At 46.6% G+C, this 22,379-nt stretch overlaps 1 protein-coding gene across 1 annotated transcript; it reads right to left on the minus strand.

Annotated features, from left to right (window-relative positions):
• Positions 1 to 4,867: 4,867 nt before the first annotated feature.
• On the minus strand, positions 4,868 to 20,526 carry smad7 (SMAD family member 7). The gene is made up of 4 exons (XM_028417657.1): positions 19,058 to 20,526; positions 18,150 to 18,203; positions 15,131 to 15,202; positions 4,868 to 5,598 (listed from the first exon to the last, which is right to left on the minus strand). Exons 1-4 carry the CDS (start codon positions 19,521 to 19,523, stop codon positions 5,060 to 5,062), a joined length of 1,131 nt encoding a protein of 376 aa, XP_028273458.1. The 5' UTR covers positions 19,524 to 20,526; the 3' UTR covers positions 4,868 to 5,059.
• Positions 20,527 to 22,379: the final 1,853 nt, after the last annotated feature.

Genomic DNA, 22,379 nt, shown 5'->3' on the forward strand with positions numbered 1-22,379 from the left:
CAAAACAAGCTTACATTTTTAAAGTGTTCTTTCAACAACTTCTCAGAGATGCTGCATCTCTTTCTTTCCACGCCCTACAAAGAGCCCAGAAGTAGAAGAAGAAACTGGAACTGGCACCAAAACTCACAAATTCCAATTACAACTGCAAACAGTGCAGAGAAAATCTGTCTTCTGTGTAACTGTTCTATGCAACAGATCAATATTGGCTCAACATTCATCACATAGAAAGTGCTGTGCTCAAAACATTTTTCTAATGTCAGCGAGCTGTATTCTTGCTCCTGTCAGCTCAATTCACTTCAGACTGGCTATCAAGACTTTGAAATCGAAGAGCCGGCTATAGCCGACACTGTGCATGCATGCATGTGTGTGCATGCATTTCAACTACAGCGTATGTAAGTGCATTGTGTTTGTGTGCAGGTTTTCCACAATTCACTGAGGTTGATGTAAACATGACTAGAGGCCATGCTGGAGCTAAAATAAGCATATGAATGCCAGAAGTGACTGTCCCCGTAGTCAAGCCCCCAAGCGACACTTCCAGCCTGTAAACATGGCTAGACTGTCCCCACCCCATCACCTCCATATCCTCTCATCTCAAGCAGCCCCAGCCCCCTCTCCTGCTGGGAGCAGCCAGTTGGACAGACTGTCTAAAGCTGGATCCATACTCCGCGAGACAAAGAGCGGAGAACGCGCTCCACGGGTGGTAAGAGATACAAAAAAAAGGTCTTTTCCGCACTGAGGTACCATACTCCGCGAGACGCGTGTGTGCAGAACTCCTCATACGGCCCGCCCACTAAACTATAAGGAAAGACTTTACTGAGTTTTTTTACACACCACAAGGACTTGTGCCATGGCAAGAGGGCATTATACAGAGAGGGTGCCTGCAACAGCGTGAGATGTGAAAATGCGACATTAAAAGTAACAATAGCAAAGATTCAGTGTTTGTGCCTTTATGACCACATTTGCACATCTACTGTGTTCCAATGTGCCTGCGATACTTCAAACTGTCCGGTGATGAGCTGTGAAGATGCGACATTAAAAGTAACAATAGCAAAGATATACAGACATTGTTAACGAGCCTGTTATGCCCGGGTATGTAGGAGTATATAGAATGGTAATAACAGTCACCATCTGGTATGTGTGAATGGCTGTCTGGAGTTTTTGGTGACAAATCACCCTGACTTGCCTTTCTTTCTTTCTTTTATTGCTCATCATGCAAACCAGTATGGTCTTATCTAAATCTGTTGAATCAGCGCTGTTTATACACCTACCTATATACCTGGAGAGGCTCTTGCGCTTCTCCACTTTCATCACGCCCACAATAAATTCCGACCAATCACAGCATGGTTGCCGCACAGCCTTGAAAGACAAAGTTCGGCCCGGACCCTGTGCACAGGAGTGCGGATCAGCGGGCGGTCAGAGACAAAAAATGACGTCATTTTGTGGGCGTAACGTCTGCAGGGGGGGAAAATGTCTTTGTCTCGCGGAGTATGGATCCAGCTTTATCCTCCTCCCCCCCAGGGAAGAGGAAAAGGGGGATGGGGGGGATGTGGCTTTGTGTCTACCAGCACATGACTTTGAGTTGCACCTCCACATGCAGACAATAACACATGAACATACATGAGCACAAACACACACAGAGGTGATCACACATGGCATAAGAGGACAATACATATGGGGTCTTTTGATCTATATATACACTGCATAACAACAGTTGCATACATACATCTCATTCAAGCAAAACTAAACAATCCAAAGGATGTTTATGCCCGATTCAGTGTCAGAAAACATCATTCCTGACATGAAAAGGTCAAGAACAGGCAAACCATCCCCCCACTAGCCCTACCATGACATGCCTACAAGGTCCCAACATACGATTCCATAAGATACTAGCAGCCTTTCTTTGACATTATGGCTCATGTTGACATGAAAACATCATATCATTGCTGCATTAATAAGCTGGATGTAGTAATTAAAAGACCACAATGTTGGCAGCAATCCTCCCAACATGACCGCAATGTAAGAAATGCATTTAAATATGAGTGAAAAAATGAATAATCAATATTCTTCAGGCAGTCTGAGTCAGCAAAGCATCTTGTAAAGAGGGGATTTATCACAAAAAGCTGCACTAGCCATGCAACAAGCACCACAAACACACGAGTCTGTGCAGAGTTTCACTTTAGTTGCTAAATAATCCAGACGTACAATTATTATATAATAATAATCAACGGTTTTCATTAGTCATGTTTATTTTATTCAAGAAAACAATCACCTAATTAATCAATTAACTAAAGACAAAACCGGCCTATGAAGCTTACCATCCAGAAACTACACGCTGAGAACACCCAATACACCAATTGCAGCTCAAACGTGATCACAGATAGCAGCTTATCAATACAACAAGCATCAAAGAACACTAAACACTTTTAACCACCAGTAAAGCTTTAAATAAGTATGTGACTTACGTAATAGTAGACGGATCCCGTTCCCTTGAGGTCAATGATATCCAGGTGGTATCCAGGTGATAGCCATGTCCCGCTCCACATTGCTCCTCCACGAACCAGTGTTAGCTAACATAGTTAACATCTAAAACACGGCGGCTGACAGAATAAACATCACAGAAGAGCTGTAGCTGACGGTTAAATTAATCCAGAAATGTCGTTTAACGTTTAAAACATCGCAACAGACCACATGACCTTCACCGGAAGGCCTAGCTAATTGCTATGTTATTAGCCACTTAGCTTCATATTCATATGAATGTTGCTATAGCTGAAATATTTCTGACACTTGATGCTTCCGGGTTAATTAGAGCCCGATATCTCATTTATTTAGGGATTTTTTTTCAAAGGTGAGGTAGGAGGTCTTGACGCTGAAACTAAATACACGCTGGCCTCCATGTGAGCTCAGCCTGAAGCCACGCCCCCTAATCACATGGACGCGCATTACGTCACTGAAGACCAGTGTTGGATTACGAGCATAGTTCATATCACAGACAACAGTTAAATCAAGAGGCTTTAAATTGACTCTTTAAAGGTGTGCTAACAGGTATAAATGGGCTGGTTGGATTATAATCTGGATTGAAGAATGAAACCAAGTCCTTTTGAGGCAGAAATAAGACCCTGGGCTCACTGTGTGGGCCACACACACTTTTCGTCAATTTGAAAACACCCATTTTTTTTAAGGTTTAATGGGTATAAAGTGGTGAATTGAATTATAATGTCTTATATGTGATGACCAAGAATGAATTCAAGTTATTTGGAGAACAGTAATCTGTTTTTGGCTGGGTAACAATCAGCACTTTACAGGGTGTACTGGCCCTTTAATGTTCCATGTTCTTTTTCAGTCTTTTCATGTTTATTGTACATGCCAGCAGAGAAGCAGTGGAAATCTGTAACAGTTTTAATGGAATTATTGAATCAGGGTCACCCTGTCTGAGGGAAGTCATGGGTCACGGATATACTGTAAGGCCACCACACACACACACACACACACACACACATACACACATATACAAACCTCCGAGCCGCTTTAGTTGTATTAGCAGGGAGTGGGATTATTGTTACGAGGACATACATACAGCCACGAGTTTTAAGCAGGAAAACGGTCCCAGCATGTGTGGTGACATCACTGATAATCTTTGTCGATAAAGTTTTATTTCTAGATTACATAATACCCAAAATTATATATAAGGGTTTATGAGTGTGGATTTAAGTTTAATATCTTTATTCTAAATTGTAAAACATGTCAAATTATCCTATACAAAAAAACTGCATTACCCTGTGCACGTCATTAATGATTTGATCATTATTGATAAATATAAACAACATGGTCAGAGAGTTCAGTCCTGCTTCCACCGACGTCACTAAATATGTCGTGCTGCTCATATCTCAATAAAATTCCATGTGTTCTTGAACAGAGTGCAGGCTGGACGGCTGGATTGAGGCTGGATGGCGTGGAAAGTGGGTCTTTTGAATGTAGGTCTTTGAGACAGTGTGTGTGTGTGTGTGTGTGTGTGTGGGTAAAGCAGGCTTACAGTAGTAATCCTCTTCACAGACACCCATCTGACTAGCAACAGGACAAAGCCCAGACAGACACACACACACACACACACACACAGAGAGAGAGAATGTGTTTGTTAGAAGGAAATCTGATTTTGTTTTGTCTTTTGTGTTCTTTCTTCTTCTTTTATAAATACAATAGGTCATAAATAGGCCACCGTCTCCACCTGCTGAAATCTTCCACTACATTTTCCCAGAAAACCTTCATTTCCTCAGGTGTGGCTGCAGCAAATTTCTGCAGTTTGATACGTTGCATTTCTTTCTTGTGTCGGCCATTTAAAACAAAAGTGGCTCCTCCAAGGAAGTCGGACCCTCTGTTGACTTTATTGGTTCCTGAAATTTGTCATTACTGCTTCCTGGCTGTGATGTCATCAGCCAGTTAATGACAAGAGAGGAAGAGGGACATTCATCCCCAAATAACTCAGGAAAAACATTTCTGAAGGCGTAATGAGTCTGCAGGAGCGGGCGGGCGGGACGACAATGAGTTATGGCTCTGTCACAGTCTGACTCATTTTTGTCTCGGAGGGAAATGCTTTTAAGATCTGCATCATGACATCAAAGTTAGACGTGGTGCTAGACATGACGAAGACAAAAAAAAAAAAAAAATCAAAAGAACACCTCAAACCCAGAAACAGGTTAGACAAGAAATATTATTTGTATTTTTTTTTTATTTTGGCATTTCTTTGTTTTGCATTTATATTAAGCAAAGTGCATCTTATTTTTCTTTTTCTCATCAACACATTGCACAATACATAAATAATGATGCATATAAAACGTCTTCATATTTACAATTAATAATATATTTATATATAACATAAAATACATTTTTTTCGCTTCTTATTTAATTAAATCTTAGTCATTTATTAAACAAAGTCCGTCAGAGTTTTATACTTTCTTCTTCTTTTAAATCCTTTTTTTTCTGTGTTTGAACGTCCGGAACAAAAAAAAAAAAAAGTCTGTAAGTCTGTGGCGGAGGGGGGCAGAAGAGGTGAGGAAGGCCGCTGCTATCGTGTGTTGAAGATGACCTCCAACCAGCACGGGCAGCTACTGATGAACTGTCTGGTGTAGCACTGTCCCCAGCCTTTCACAAAGCTTATCTGCACCGTGAAGCCCGTGCGAGGCTGCTGCGTGAACTCGTGGTCGTTGGGCCTCTGCAGGCTTCCGGCCTTTTCATAGTCAAAAGCTTTGATGGAGAATCCTGGGAACACCTTGTGCACCAGCAGCGTACGCGAGTCCGGGTTGTCCAGTGTGGCCGACTTAATGAAGATGGGGTAGCAGCTGCGGTTGTAGACCCACACCCCGTCTGGCTCGCGCGTCAGCTGGATGCCATAGCCGATCTTGGCCCGCACCATCTGCACCAGTTGGGACTTGTTGTCGGAGCAGAGCTGGCCCAGGCAGAAGCCGTTCCCTTGAGGTAGATCATAGAAGATGTCCAGAGAAGGCTCCTGGACTGAGTAGAGGCGCCCGACGCGTGTCTTCTCCTCCCAGTATGCCACCACGCACCAATGGGCCCGCTCGCCAGACTCCTGCAATGCCAGGGAATCTGAAAGAGGAAACAGAGAGGGTCAGACTTCAGGATCAAATAAAAACATTGGAACATTGATTCATCTCAGATATTTAGATGAAGAAGTAAAGAAAAGGAGAAGAAAAAAGGGGGAAAGATGAGTGCATGAGGAGCTTGTGATCAGATGTGTTATCAAACAATCAGAAATCTACTCAGATGCTGCGTACTTCATCTTCCTTATCCCTGTTTTGGGAAATGGGGAATTTGCTTTAGTCAAGAGCCAAGACTAAACTGTCATCCACAATTTCTGCCTTACAGGAAAACCATGTTGGAATTTCTGGACGTCAGACAAGAAAAGCAACTCAGAGACACTGGCAGACAAGCGTCCACATGCAGTACAATATTTATGTAGGCATTAAATGCTTATCTTCTGTCTGGCTCGCTGTATTTTTGTAGCAGCGTAGCCAACAATGTAATGACGTCAACCGACTGTTGCGATCGTCTCTCTGTCTCTAAAGCAAAGCGCTTCACCCTGCTGGAGGGAAATTATAAACTATCTGTGCCTTCTTGAGGAGCCTCGGTAACCGTGATGACTTTCTGGTAAACACATAAACCATGTTGAGCTGACGAGAGAGAGAGAGAGAGAGAGAGAGAGAGAGAGAGGCCGTTAACTCTCAAACCCGGGTGTCTGAATCGTTGACAAGCCAGGCCTCTCCAGTCTAAAGTTTCCCCTAAGCGTAAAAGAAGTGTAGCTTTGGCCATGCTCCAGTTTCCAAAACTCCCCCCGCCTCCCCCTTTAGAGCGCCTCCCCTCCCTTAACTCCCACCTCTCCTCCTCGTCCCTTCATATCTCTATTCCACAGAAATGTGGCTCCCAGCTACTCCCAGCTAGAAAAGTGGGAGCCAGTCAGGCGCGAGGGAAACAGAGGAAAGAAAGAGGGGGCGGGGTGGGGAAGAGAAGGAATGCTGTTCACATATTTTGACTGTTACTTTTGCAACTTTGCTTCCTCTCCTGATTTTTTTTTTTTTCTAAGCGTCTCCTGTGCTTTTAGGGTCACCGCCTCATTGCTGCAGATTTTTATCAACTGCTTAACAGCCTCATCTCCTAGCTGCAAAGGTTAAAACAGCTTTGGGGAGAGGAAAAAAAAAATGAACACAAGCATTTCAGTTCAGTTGCATCCTTCCCATCTTTCATCTGGCAGTAGCTGTGAACGCACAACCGGTAATTTGGAAGGTCCCGTCTGAGACAAACTGCATCGTTAATGCTGCAGGATCTCTGCGGCCCAAGTGGACTTACCCCGGCCTGTCATTAGCCTTCATTAGACTCGAGGGGAGACGAGGGGAGGAAGAAAAAGGGAAGAAAAAAAGACAACGCTGGGAGAAGAGAGACAGAGACGGAGAGGAGGAGAGGGAAGAGGGCAGAAAAACTGAAAGCATGCCTTCCATAAAACAAGAGAAGAGGCTGTGTTCTTTGAAGTTTGGTCTGAGCTGAGCCTCGGGGAGTTTATCGTAAATCCATCCTCGTGGGGTGCTGGGGGAAACTAAGTACCCAGCTATCTACCTTGGACTAAATGGAGGGGAAAAGGCATTTATCTTTGAGATAAGAGACAGAAACTGTCTCAGGCTGATGTCTCCAGTCCTGACAGAGCGTTGCTCTCTGGACCTGGTTTTCATGTATGTACAGGAACAGGCTTGGCTGATAAGGAGAAGGACTTTCTTAACAGCTGACAGAGGGCCTGCTGGTGGAGCTCACCTGTGAGGCCCTGTGTCTCTGTGTGTGTGTGTGTGTTTGTTATTGCAGAGAGAGACAGGGCCTGGCGTCAGAGGTCATTAGAGCGGCTGCCTGTCTGAGCCTGTCATTGCAGCCTGAAAACACCCTGCTATTCAGGACTACACTAACTGCCCCGTTTCCCCTCCCTCCTCTCCTCCTCTCCTCCCCTCTCAGAGACTGGCGGTAAGGGAGAACCGCAGAGAGGAGAGAAACGAAGCAAAGGACTGACGGGAGGAAAAAACATGGACACAAGGAAAGGTCAGCTGGTAAAGTGTGATGCTTGAACCTTTTGCAACACTTGGTTGTAAAATATACTACCAATCAGTGGAAAAACACTTTTAGCCTCTACCTCCTTCATTTCCCATGATGCAATGTTCTGTCCAGCTCAAATGACCCATACAGGTAAACAAACTTCTCTGTTCAGTATGTGAGCAAGCAGAAAGCGAGACAAGCAGACTCTTCCATCTGTGGGGCGCCGCCTTGTGAAGACTATGTTCACAGCTTGTCCTGACAGCAGAAGAGCTTACACACCACATGAGTCACACTGCTGAGCACACACACACACACACACGCCTTTATAAACACACACACGCTAATTTGAGTGGCCCCATATCAACACACCTTGTTCCAAGTGCAAGGCTCATTTAACTGAATTTGAATTTTTAACACGTCGTGTGTTTGTGTGAGGTGTCTGCTGCTCGTGTTACAGTCTGACGCTCGTTTGTCTCCTCATAGGTGTGTGTGTGTGTGTGTGTGTCATCAGAGTGTCTGGCTCACAGCAAGGAACGCCGTGTTTCCACGCAGCAGCTCCAGCCCCCCGGAGCTGTCTGTACATCTGTCTGGGTGTCTGCCTGCTTTCTGGATGTCTGCCTATCGAAGCATTAGCCTGCGTATCTGTCTGCCTCCCCACCTGCTCGTCTGCGCTGCAGCCTCTCAGCCTCTCGTGTCTCGGGCTTCTCCTTGCCGGAGATAAGCTGGCTAGCTGGCAGCCTGAGGCCATCTGTCACCCCTTTCTGTTCTCCTAGCTGTCAGTTGTCTGTTGGTCTGTCCCATTCTGGTTTGTCCCATGGGGTCCACACGTAACCCCTACTACAATCCAAACACTACTACAATGCAGTGACTTATAAGAAGCAGGCTGTGTGAGCTAATGAGCAAAAACAGCATATTGCTCCTGTGTTTTCTTTAAGCATTTAATGGATGATCAGCTTATGTTCTGTAAATTAGGAGGGGAGGGGCTACTGTATCATATATCTGCCATTAAATAAACACCCAGTGCATTGCAAAGCAGCAGATTTGAACAGGGTGTTAGCTCCCCCATGATTTTTAATGGCCCTTGAGCGCAAAGAGTGGACGCCACGCTAGCTGAGACAATTGGACTCAGTTTGAAGGGAGGAGGAAGAGGAGGAGGAGGAGGAGGAGGAGGGGTGCTTCTCTTCAGGGCAGTCTGGAAAGGTTAATCATTACCTCTGTCTGACTCCACACACACACACACACACACACACCAGGTTGCAACTATTCTTAGAAGTCAGCAGTCACAGAGTAACACGCTTATACTGTCATGTGTGCAATTTTCTGCCTTCAGTTCTGAACACTTTCAACATCGGTAAATAGTGAGGAGGCTCCTGAGAACTGTCGATCGATCCCTGAGAGCTCTATAATGTGTGTGTGTGTGTGTGCCATTCAGCTCAGACTTGTATTGACCCTGTCGTCATCAGACACACACACACACGGCGGCTGAAAGGAGGACTGAGGAAGACACGAAGGAAACAGCTCGAGGGGGGGAGGAAGGGCTCTTCACGGTGCCTTATTTTCTAAGTCAACACCCTCTCTCGAGCCGGGGAAAGTCTATTCCAAAGGTCAAGGGTCACCCCGGAGGCATTCCTTTTGTTCTGTCTGCCATGCCATATATGTTCAACCCTGTGTGTGTGTGTGTGTGTGTGTACTTCTGCTGCAGTGAAAGCCCAGCACTTCTCTCTTTGTTCACAAAAAATATTTGGTCCCATTGGGGTTTTTTCTTTTTCAAGAGTTTTTTGCGCATTGCTTTTGTCTGTTGAGTTCACTTTCCTTTGCGGCGAGGAATTCAATGACATGGTGACAGTTTCAGAGGGAGAAAGGTCAGCTGTTCTGCTACATCTCACAGCAAAACAACACAACGGCCTTGTGGGTTTAAGCCATAGAAGGTGCACAGGGTTATGATTATTTTGTGAAGCGCTGAAAAGTAATGGCTCAGTCTGCACTTGAACGTAATAGGTTACCTGTTAAGCAAGCAGTACCAAAAAAAAAACCATCACTGAGTCTGGTAAAACATGTTTCACCTACACTACCCACAATGCAATGTAACCACTAAGACTTCCATCAGCAGTTGTACACTAAGACGTTAGCAATATGTGCATGTATTTAGCCACGCTACAACCTTCACTACTGTTTATAAATGCAGTAGCCATCTTGGATTTGAAGGTTCCTCCTAGTCTGCAAATGGAAAAGCCCTCATAGCCACAGCTAATGTAGCCTTAAGCTGTTAGTCTCTGGCAGTAATCTTTTTTCTTTCTAACCCTGCTCCCCTTAGACATATTGTTTTTTCTCCAAACATGTCGTCTTTAGCTCCAACCAGTGCTGACTCCAATGATGTGAGCCATTTATCAGGCTTTGTGCCGTGCCCTCCAGACCTACAAAAGGGCTTTGCACAACATTTTCATGCATGCAGGTGCACTGTGCACAAATGGGTGCATGTCTATCAGGGCAGTATGATGATTTTAAAAGTGTACTATGTAGTGCAAAAACAATGAGGTAAGTTTTTCTTTTCTGCAGGCAGATGCACAGACAGACGGATGGTAGTGGGTTCAGAGAGGAAGTGTCGCTTTAAGGGTGGCAGGTTACGTAACGGCTGAAGCCCTTCCCTCAGTTCAGGAAACCTAAATAAGCCCTGATGGCAGGAAAACCACATAGGGGAGTGGCACAGTTTCACTATCTACAGATCTGACTCCTTTCAGACACACAAGATAGAGAGAATGAGTTGCAGACACGCCATCTCTAACATGAACCATCCAGCCACGACTGGGAAAAGATAAGGAGAAGAAAAGCTGCATGTTGGTTTTTTTCCCAGCTAATGCTTCACTGTACAGTGACAGTGGACATCTCTGCTGTGTTTAATTAGGGAGCATCTTCTATGTGGATGCACATTATTGCAAAAATTACAGCTTTTTTTTGCTAACTAAAGGACATTCTGTTCCCCTGTAACACCTCCATCCCACTCATGCTGAGTTATTATTCCAACACTTCATCATGCTGACCCTCACACACACACATACAGACACACAACCACTCCCTGCAGCCCAGATTTCCCAGGGTGACAGGACAAATAAACACCGGTTAGTTAGATACCAAGTGGCAGGCAGGCAGGCAGGCAGGCAGGCTGTGATGATGTCATCAGCCCACTTTTGCAAACGCACAAGTCAGAAGATTACCCACAAGACGTGTATCTCAAGAGTCATTTACACACACACACGGGGCAGTACAGACAGACAGACCCGACAAGCTGAACAATCACACACACACTGTGGTGGTGCTAAAACACCGTGGGAACTAAAACATACAGACACCACAAACAGAGAGGCAGACAACCAGCAGAGCCAGTTGTATGCGGTCTGCGCTTCTTTAGTTGCATTATTATTAATGATTATGCACATCTGTGTGTGTGTGTGTGTGTGTGTGTGTGGTGTAGATATAGAGATGTAGCCGCTGAGATTATTTATGTATATATATATATATATAAGGTAGACACATGAGCTCCAGTCTGAGTGTACAAAAGACAAACATGAATGAGCAGGCGTGTGGGTGGAGACAACAGCACTGTGTGTGTCACACTAGAAATCTGACACACACAGGTTTACAGGCATGTGTCTCCACTTATTTCCATTTCCGTTTTTATCCTGAGGCTTCTATCCCTCCCTTCCCCTTCACACATTCCCCCCCTCTCTCTCTCTCTCTCCCTCTCTCTTCATATCTTCATACACTGAGGTAATGTCAAAATCCACTTCCACAGAGTGACTGCAAACCAAAACAATGTTCATCTTGTTCTGGGCTTCCCTCCAGCTCTGGCTCAGGGCCAAATCTGCATCGCCCTCCTTTCAATCAGCAGGGGCTATGCTAAGGTAAGTCCACACCAAGCTATAGGCACATTTTCCTCTCTGCTGTCTCTGCTGTGCTGTTTTTTCGATTTGTGCAGCATAATGACACAGGGTGGGGAACAGAGGACGGCCAAAACCAAAATTAAGTCCCTTGCCAAGAGGCGGCTTGGCTGCCGCGCAAGGAGAGGAAGTGGGGAGTAATGAGAGATCCTGGCCCGGCACGGAGCGGCCCGGCTCTCTGCACTGCTCCACTCACACAGCCTCCAAATTACAGAGAACAGAGCAGAGCTGCCGGCCATCTCTCTCCCTCCACCCAAAGCCGCCATCTTCTCTCCCTCTTCATTCCTTCCTCTTAACTCTTCAAGCAAAAAAAGCAACAACAACAAAATCGAAAGCAAAGTGTTGATTTTTTTTTTCTCCCTTCGCTAACAGGCGAAACAATCATTTCTCTCTTTGTACAAGCAAAACAAAATGTCTTTTTTCTTTCTGCTTAGTGAGCTCCAGTGTTTGTTTTCCGTCGAGATGAGGCCTCGACTGCCTCCCCTGTCCGCTCGCCTTTTCCTCAAAGACATGAGGTCATATCCTGCGCGGCCCTTTCCTCTCCCCGCTAACCCAAACAAGGCAGGAATGCCGAGGGAGAGGAGGGAGACTGAGGGTGCTCTGTTTCTGAGTCCAGCATTTAATTGCTGGGAGTTAGTGTCTTAGGTCTTACAGTGGTGATTTAAAATGCTCACTTCCTGAAAATGCCTTATGACAAACAAGGAGCAAAACACACACAGAGACACACACACACACAGGCCTCCTCTCTACGTAGGTTTGCACCAAAAATGGGCTGTTTCTTTTGGGGCCTTCTGCATGACAGCGAAACGAGTTTGATTTAATGAGCTGAGGTGCCAGGACTAAATTTAATCTCTGTCAGAGCCCCCTGATGAAGGTTATACCTCCAGCCGATTCACCGGATGACTAATTGACTGACTGAAGGCCTGGCCGACTGTCTGTCGAGTGAGGTGACTGGCTGGTGGTATAAGAATACAACTCAGCCTAAATTTAACCTGCGCTGGGAGGAAGCGCCTGTGTGACAGTCGGCCGTGCGCCAGGGCTCGCACCAGGTCATTCTATCTGCCTGCCTGTGTGTATGTGTCAAAATGTGTGTGTGTGTCTGCGCGCACAAGCATGTGTAGTGTGTGTGTGTGTGTGTGTGTGTGTGTGTACATGTCACCACGGCCCTGACTGGATCCTCTTACACACAGGCACTCTGGGTCAGTCCCCAATGGCACCAACAGGCATGCCACTGACACACACACACACACACACACCAATACTACACATTCAAGAGGCTGGTACAAAGAGGAGTCTATACCATGCCTTTAAATGTACACACTAGGTATTGATCTGCAAACAATCAATCAATAAGAAGAACCAAACTCCATTGAAAATATGCTCAATTCTACTCAGGTCTAGTTCCTAGATGGCTGGTTGTGTTCAACTTTGAATCCTTTTATTAGCATTAGCATGAAAACATTTACACACACATCAGTCTCACAACATAGGGATTAAAACACTCTCAACAACTTGACTGCCTCCTGAGCGGCTCATAAACTCCACCACCACAGGCTCCGCTCCAGATTTGTACCCAGCAGTCCAGCGCCCTCTTAACCCCGATCTGATCTCCGTTTCAAAATCTGGTTTCTCTCTCTTCAATTCCTTGGCGACCCAAAACCCCCTTTCCCCTCTAGATCAGAACAAGATCAGCACCCAAAACACCCAGAGCTCCAGACCTCCAAAGCAATCAACCCCCACCGCTCCTCCTCTCCTCTCCTCTTCCCTCCTCTCTGCTCTGTTCCAAGCTGATGACGTGAGCCAGCGAGAGGAGCTTTGGAGCTGGTAGCCTGGCAGGCAGCCTAGTTTGCGTTTGCGCTTGTCGCTGTCGCAGCTCACTTAACTCCTTCCAGCCTGGACGGTCAAGGCCTTTTCCAAGATAAATAAAAAAGCAGAAGACCTTGTCTCCTTGTTGCTGTCTGAACTGTTCTCTTACATTAGAACACACACCCTGTTCTTGTTTAGCTCCACAGCACGGCTACAGCTGCTTTGCCAACCTGTCTTTTCCTCCAAGATGACAAGAACACATTATTCGACTACAACGGAAAACAGAGCAGCAGTACAACTCTTGTCAAGTCTTTGCCACTCTCCTTCCCTCACATCCACCCTCCTCTCCCTTCCTTCTTCCTCTCTGTAAATATGTCTGGAGAAGAACATAAAAAGGGCAGAGTGAGTGAATTAGAAGGTCAGCAGCGGGCCTCTGGGAGAGCCATGTTTCTTTTGTCAGGGCCCCAGAGGGAGGGAGCGAAGAGGAAAAGCAGGGAATGAAGAAGGGAGGGAGCGAGGGAGCATGAGGAGGAATGGATTAGCCTTTTTTTTTTTTTTTCTTGGCTTGCCAGAGAAATCATGAGGGCAGAGCTCTTCGGCCATCCTGCCCCGGACTTTCTACCTCTGAGGAGGCCCATTCACGGTGGTGCTTGGCTGCCACGGCCAATGTCATCCACCGCCAGGAAGGAAAACAGGGGAGGAGGTGGAAGAGAGGGAGGAGGGGTAGCATGTACGCCTTTTACAGAAGGAGGGGGGGGGGAACTAAGGGAGGGATTGGGGCGCCTGTTAAGACTCCACTTCTAAGGTTTCACAGTTTGAACTGGGTCTAAAATGTGTCTTTAGTTAATGCACACAGGGAGGACTTTACTGTCCATCTGATGCTCTGAATGAGGAGGCGGAGGAGGAGAGGAGGAGGCTGAGCTGGTTGTTGTAAGCATTGCTCCAATCTCTTCCCCCCATCTATGGACACACACATACACACCCAGGCAAAAAACCCTCCACCCCGCCTCCCACCAAACAAAGGAGGGGGAGAAATGGGCAGCGAACACCAACTGACATAAAACAGGCTTTAAAGGCCCAGTAATGAGAACCATCTGAGGCAAAAGGAAAGCAATCTCTCTCTCCCTCTCCCTCTCTTTCATGAACACCGTCTTACTTTGCAGCCTGCGGACAGGGCAATGGGTAAGGAAGGCAATGCTGCCAAAGGGGATTATGGGAGAAAAAGCTGAGGAAGCCCAAAACACGTCCTGCATGAGAGTTAGAAAGAAAGAAAGGCGCCTGTGTCTCGCTCTTATCCACACAGAGCCCAGAGGAGGAGATTCTACAATGACATCCCCTGTATGCACAAACACACCCAAACAAACACTCAAATGTCAGATGAAGCCATCCTTCTTCTTCTTCTTCTCCTTCTTTTTTTTTTTTGACCACAATACCACACGCACACAACAGATTCTTCTCCAAACAACAGTTCAGCGTGTTTGTCTTCCATTACAACACAGCACGGAAAGGGATGAGAGGGAATGGGAGAGAAGAGAGGAGCGTTGTTCAAAGAGCCAGGAGGGAGGAATTTATGTGGATGTGGGAGAAATACACCACCCTCCTTCACTGGCTTTTTTATTACAGAGAGGAAGCAGGGGCCCCCACAATCACTGCCTCATCATCACAAGTATGGAAGAGAGATGAGAGTGTGTGTGTGTGTGTGTGTGTGTGTGTGTGTGTTGGGAGGAATGCAGGAGGAGAAGGAAAAACATGGAGAAAGAGTAGAAGGTGGATGATATAAAAAGAAAATTATTAGCAGGGATTTTTACCTGAAAGCCCCACAGGGGCCGAGTATGTCGTTCCTCCAGTCTCACTGGGTGAAGGTCCAGAGTCTGGAGAATCTAACAGAGAGAGAGAGAGACTTTGAATTAGCATGGTGTGTGTGTGTGTGTGTGTGTGTGTGTGTGTGTGTGTGTGTGAGCGGAGACGGCGAAGCAGCAGCAGCTGTGAGGCCGTCAATCACTCGGGTGAAATCAATGCCTAATGAAGACGCTGACGACGAAGCTCACACTCACACACAGAAGACTTACAGCAGAGAGTTTCTTACACCCTGATAATCCCCCATAATCCACTGCTTCAGGAGGAACGTTAGCCCTGCTTCGCTGCATAGACGAGCTGCTGATCTGGAAAGGGCCTGTATTCTTTCTGCTAATGACTGAGGCGAGCGTTTGGGTCAGACGCTCTGATCCCTGCTCAATAACCAACGTACAGAACAAATATTAGGAGACTGCTCTTAATCGTCGGATAATTGTTTTCCCTCCAAACTTCAATATAAACTGTTTGTTGGAGTTTAATATTTTGGCTTCAGGCATCAGAGGCTGTTTCCTATAAATCTTATTTATGGCCCACTAGCAGGCAGAGACAGAGTAACAAGCCATTCTCTCTGCCTCATTTTATGTTTTGCATTTGAATGCTTAAACTCCCACAACAAGACTTGTGATGTAGACTAGTTTCAACATGACACCTGAATGGAACATTAACAAAACCGCTGTGTGTGCTGCACACCGCTGGGAGTAGGCTAGCTCTGCTGCAGAGCTGCTGCTGCTGGTAGCTTGGTATTCACTAATGATACATTCCTTTTGCTGCACGTCAATGCTGCTCTTACACCTACTATCCATTGAGTCCACTCTTGACTGTATTATGGAAGATTTTCACCTCAACTTGAAGCTCAAGTGACAACTTATCTGTCACAGTTTGAGGTTTAATGGAAGAGGAGAAGATGATTTAATCCACATATGATGGTGTTTCTGCTTCCAGGACTCACTGGTCTCCTGTTCAGGTGGTTTTTTTTGAAACAGTACGCCCTGTACCCCCCGTCCGGACTGCGTCCCGTGCTGCTGCTGCTGCTGCGGTCTCAGTAACGAGATGCACGGGCATAACCCAGCCTGTCTCGCTTTCATTGGCTGCCAGCAGCCTTGCCCTGGTCTCCACGGGCAACAGTTCACAGCTGACCACACGAGCTGAGGGGGCATCAGAGAGAAGGAGCCAAACAGTGTGTGATTTATATTCCCCAGAGCTGAAACAAGGTAGCGTTTTATGTCTGCGCTGCTTTCATATTGACCGCTGCTGCCGGAGTGGACAGGCAGGCCCGACACATATAACCCCCACTTCCTGCTCCCTGGACTCATAAAACCATCATTGCCCTTCCGCAGCATGCAGAATATTTGAAGCCTTCTAAAAGTTAACTATGCAGCTTAATATAAAGCAAATACAGAGAATGGGGTAGAATAAATTGGCAGAGCCTGCAGTGATGGGACGGACCTGCTGACTGACAGCTCCCTGAGGCAGTGAGTAAGGAGGGGAGGGACGCCCATCTTTCTGCATGATAAGCTCATCTGTCCTCTGTGTGTGTGGCCTCCAGCATGCTCCATTGTCCGATTAATATGTCTTTCATACTTCTTTGCTAATACACAGACAGAGTCTCCTTTGATGGACCACAAACGCCAAAAAAACTTGGTGTAGAAAGTCAACTTTCTTCTCCACTTGTTCTCCTCTCACTGTAATTCCCACACCAGTAACAACTTTGCTTCTGACAGTGGAAACAGGGTGGTGACATGTGAGTTGTATAATCATTTCCCTTTGTCTGCGTCCAGCCTGCATTTCCTATTTACCTTCTTGTTTCCTTTCATCACTGGAAACTGTCCAACTGACCTCCACAGAATGACAGCAGGGTCGCTCCCCCCCCCCCCCCCAACGTTTTGGATCAATATTCCAAATGCTTTTCAAGTACAACAATATTGCTGGAGCTTGGTAAATAGACATGACAAAAGACAGAAGGAAGAGGAGGGGAAGGAGGAAAGAGAGAGAGAGAGAGAGGGGCTTTGAAGAACCGCAGCTGCAGCTGCAATGACTTCCTATTGTTTCCACTCACTGAAAGCCACTTTCTCCTTCTACAGATTGAACGAGCTAGCTGGCTGCTCATTGTTGCAACTCTTTTTTCCGTCTGCAGCACACACACAGCGAGACGGGCACATGAGCACAGAAGCAAAAAAAAAAAAAAAAAAGGGATTGAGCAAATTAACAACACTCGAGTCATTTATATCTTTGTCACCTTCTCTGTGACACGAGGAGACTCCTTCTCAAAGCCTCCCTCCCTCCTCTCTACAGTCTCGCACTATTCTGGTTATAGCATGAAATTTAACACACTTCAAAACTGACTTAATAGGTGATGACATAAACTAACGCCATTTTTCTGGCAGCAGGGGAGGAGTTGGGATTGGAGGGGGGGATCAGCATTTGGAGTCCGGCTCAGGTGGAGGAAGAAGACAATTAAAAGGACCCCCAAAAAAAAAACATGGATGCTCATAATGGGACAATGACACCCCCACCCCCTCTCTCTCTCTCACACACACACACACACACACACACAGACACACACTGAACCTTAATCTGTTGATTATTTCAGCTGATAAAAAGCCGGCTGGCTCCAGAGACGCTGCTGTCTGTCTGTTTCTCTCTGTGCTGCGATTCACAATAGATAGATGAACACACAACAAACTCTCTCTCTCTCTCACACACACACCACCACACACACAGGGAGAGAGAGAGCCCCTGGTGATGTGCCAGTCAGCCAGTCAGTCAGTCTATAGCTGGTATCTCAACTTTGTACTGCCTTGCCCTGGCTGCCAGCCATGCCAGAACTGGCCAGCCAGCCAGCCAGCCAGGCGTGCCACTCCACTGCTATCATAAATCACAACATAACATGGAGCCATTTCCTCCCCACACACATGTTTACTATGTGAAAACAAATGTAAAAAAAAAATACATATGAATGTGAATCAAGCTCACCTGGTGGTTTAAGATAGTCCATGGGATAGCGCGAATATGGAGGAGGAGGAGACTCTGCATGGAAGGAAAAACAGAAGCAGTGCATGAGAAGAAAGAACACAAGAGGGAGATCTGAACTTTATGATAAGAGCTGTCATTCTTCAAGGGGGGGGGGAGAAAAAGATTTGTGTCTGTCAGTTCCGCCTGGAGAGAGAGGCAGGCAGGCAGGCAGGCAGGCAGGCTGAGAGGCCGGCCGGGCGGCTATTGCCTTTCATTGGCAGGCAGATAAACAGGGGGCCGCCTGGCGCCAGAAGGGCCACTATCAGCGTCTAGGACAAACTGAGATACGGGCCTCTTTTGGCCCAGGACGCCAAGCAAGCAAGCAAGCACACACACATACACACACACACACTGACCCTGGAAACTTCACCGTGGAAAGACTGTAAAGCCCTGGCTGAGTCGCTCTGTACTTTGGAAATGCCAATTATGAAATGTTGAAATAGCAGACAGGCTGATGAAGCTGCTAATATCTTTATTAAAGGAATAAACCGCCAAGAAACAAGTAGTGCAAAGTTGTGAAGCTGATACTAACATTTAATCATTTAAAAAAAATGATAAGTCAATAAGCTATAAGATGCCAAATTTGACTGTCGCCGCTGTGCCGACAGGATGAAGAGGCCACTTGGCACGCTTTGGTCAAGTTTGACCTTATGGAAACTCCAGACAACTGTGCCAAGAGGGGTGATGTCATCTGAATTAGGCTAATTAGCCCTTTAGGAGTCTGGTAAGTCTTTGACATAATGTCACTGTACTGTCTGAAATTTGATTAAAAGAAAAACGAGGCCCGACCACCAGAGAATTAAAGGCAATTTCAGAACTTTTGTTGTACAGATTAAGATTATTATTATTATTATAATAATCCAGCTCACCGAGTTCACAAAGCCTGCTCATGTGGTGCGGGTTGCAGCAAACGAGCTCTGGGTTGATTTTCCCGTAGGATTCACAGCAAGACAGCCTCTTCAGCTCCGAGGAATGCCTGAGGTCCGGCCACCTGAAGACTTTGTAGAGCAGCATGGGGAGAGAGTAAGACTGTTGACCCACTTTGGCGTCCACTTTGCTGGGCAGGAGCAAGCAGGGGCTTCGGGCACCCCCCTTAGACTCCACCGCCTGCAAAAGCACCTCTAATTGTTTTTCTTTGATCTTTTTCAGTATCGAGTGGGTCAACGCCTTCAATTCAGCCTCCGACCCTGCGTTGGACTTGGCAACCTTTGTCGCTTTGCCCATGCAGCAGCCCCCGGAGCCATGCGTCCCTCTATCCGCCTCCCCGTCGCCCTCCACGGGCGCACGGCTCCTCCAGAGTCGCCGGATGAGCCCCGATCGTTTGGTCCTAAACATGCGGGACGAAAAGAGGATTTCCCGGCTAAAAAACGAGCATGGTGTCCGCAAATCATGAAGATTCCGGGATCCGAGTCCAGGCAATGACAAGCAGCCTGAGAAAATACGGTGGAAAAACTGGGAGCTGGATAAGCAGAGGAAATCTGTAGCATACGCCAGTCTCTGGTCTCTGTCGCCTTCTCCTTGCAGACTAGATCACCAAAAACAAAAAGGGTTCACGGGACAGTCAGCTTCACCTCCGCGGGTAAACAACCATCACATCCAGGCGTTTTAACACTGGGAATCCAGCAAGCACTGCTACAGAGCAGCTGCCTGCATGCAGCCTGGACGTGTTCCACTGGATGTGGACTGACCCCCTTTAAAACACTGTCCGCGCTGATCTCCAGCAAAGAAACACTGTCACAAAACCCGAACTATCTGCGCGGTGGAAATGGCACAAACTGGGGCCTAATTAAGCCTAAAATGATCCCACGAAAAGCGAAGCTCGCCGCCGTGTCTTCAACAGCATTAATCCACAAAATCCTTCATCCGACCGCGCACAGTGTGTGGAGCTCCTCACCGGGCTGCGGAGGCTTTTTTTTTTTTTTTTTAAATTATCCGTTATCGTCTAAATATGCCAGAGGATGTGGTCTGCTGGCTGGGATGAAGCTCGTCCGAAGAGAAGAGCCAGGGAGCAAATCCAGGACTGAAGCTCTCAGCCGAGTTGCGTTTGTAAAAAAAAAAAAAAAAAAAAACCCACCAGAGAAACCGAGAGAGAGAGAGAGAGAGAGAGACCCTCGCTTCCACGCGCCGAGCCCTTGCAGTTTATATTTTAGTCGCCGATTCTCCTTCAAAATAAAATAATCCAAGCTCGTATCTGTCACAAAGTTTCCGTGGCTTGGAGGAAAAAGCGAGCTGAGGCCGGCGACCGATCCGGAGAGGAGGTTTTTTTAGAAGGCTCTCTGTCTGCGAATGAGGCGGATGGTTTGGGTGCCCTTGCTCCGTCTCCAGTCTCCAGTGCGCATTGACGCGCCCGGTCACGTGTGTGTCTAGACACCCTGTCGCTTAAAAGAAATGTGATTGTGTTGCGCAAACAACAGATAAGTAGAGCCCACGGCGCGCACGCACACACACACACACACAAAAACCCAAATGTTTGAAAGTTTTAACCCCAAAAAAAAGAGGAAAATATGAGAATTTCTAAGAAGATAAATGAAAAACAAACTTTCTAATTTAAGTATTTTCTCTTGAAATGTGTGTGAATGTTACATATGAATATTAAAGATTACACATTTACACATGATATCTTGTCTGAGGTGTTTAAATCTACACGGTGAAGATGTGTGTGCTGCTGGGAGTCAACTGGAAATCACTTTAATGGTTAACTTCTCTTCATTTTCTCATCATTCAGCTTCATTTTGCCTAATGTGTTTGGTTATATGGTCACTAAAGTCCAGATTCTTTAGGTTCAGGACTGTTGGGGGGGGGGGGGGGGTTTAAAATGTGCCTGCAAGACTAAACTCAGGGCGTGTGAGGCCGAGGTGACATGTCCGGAACGCAGATGGGGAGCGCGCTACTGCCGCCCACTGGCCGTTTGGCTTTTCAGGTGACACACACACAGACGCACACACACTCACTAGACACACGCGCGCGCGTGTGTGAATGTCTTAATTATCAACACCCATCTTTATTTATCCAGTAAGAACATCACACATCAACCGAGGATCAATTTTCCTTTCTCGCCTGACAGCAGATCTGTAACAGGAGCTGCCCACTTTATTGTTGCCTTTTATAAGATGAATCCATATTTATTATGACAGGCGCAGCGGTTTGATTTGATCAATTTATTGTATTAGGTCCTGTGGTAAAGTTCAAATCACTGATTTACAAAGAAAAGAGCAAATTCTTCTGAAATCATCCACACAAACCACAGAAGCTGCAGCTCAGAGTCTCCCAGCCGAGTTGTTAATGTATGAGCATGAATGCAGGGTAAATAAACTTTTTTCTGCCCTGATAGTCCGTGCGTGCGTGTGTGTGTGTGTGTGTGTGTGTGTGTGTGTGTGTGTGTGTGTGTGTGTGTGTGTGTGTGTGTCCTCCAATAGTTCCCTCGACAGACAGTAGTCCAGAGGAGGAGGAGGAGGTGCAGGCAGCAGTATGTTAATGTGACACAGTCGCTGCAGGGCAGGGGGGTGGCTGGCTGATAATGATAATGTGCGGGCTTGGGTGTGTGTGTGTGTGTGTGTGTGTGTGTGTGTGTGTGTGTGCGTGCATGTGGAAGAGGAGGGGGTTAGTCAATAGTTCATCCCCGCATTGTCCCAGGATCCCCCACTGGCGCCGACGCAACAGCCCAACCGGTGCAAGGGACTGCGCCGCTTTTTAAAGGGAGTCTGGAAGCAATCAGTTGGGGGGGGGGGGGGGCGACGACGACTGTCAGAGGGATATGTGGAAGTAGCTGCACGCACGCGCACGCGCACACTGTCCCCTCCCCTCTGTACATCTCCTTGCCTTTTGTGTGTGTGTGTGTGTGTGTGTGTGTGTGACTATATTCTCCAGACTCCAGGAAGTAGCCAATTTTATCTAACCGTTTTCCATTTCAGTCTGGCTGGAAGAGGCTGTCTGCGTTTCACAGCACATAAAGGTGCAGGATGGCGGTTAATAAGCATTCTGTCATCACCATGTATGAGGCAGCACCTCACATTGATTCAAAGATGAAACCAAACCGGTGCATTCTGATGTTTATGTGACATTAAAAAAAAATAATTTCACAAGGTAAACTGCAATCACACAGAACTCCTGACGTGTGTCACACAAATAACACCCTGACACGCAGCTCTGCATCTCTACAAACAGGTTCCTATATACAGCCAATAGAAACGG

This window comes from Parambassis ranga, chromosome 12 (assembly GCF_900634625.1).
Source record: "Parambassis ranga chromosome 12, fParRan2.1, whole genome shotgun sequence".
Taxonomy (NCBI): domain Eukaryota; kingdom Metazoa; phylum Chordata; class Actinopteri; family Ambassidae; genus Parambassis; species Parambassis ranga.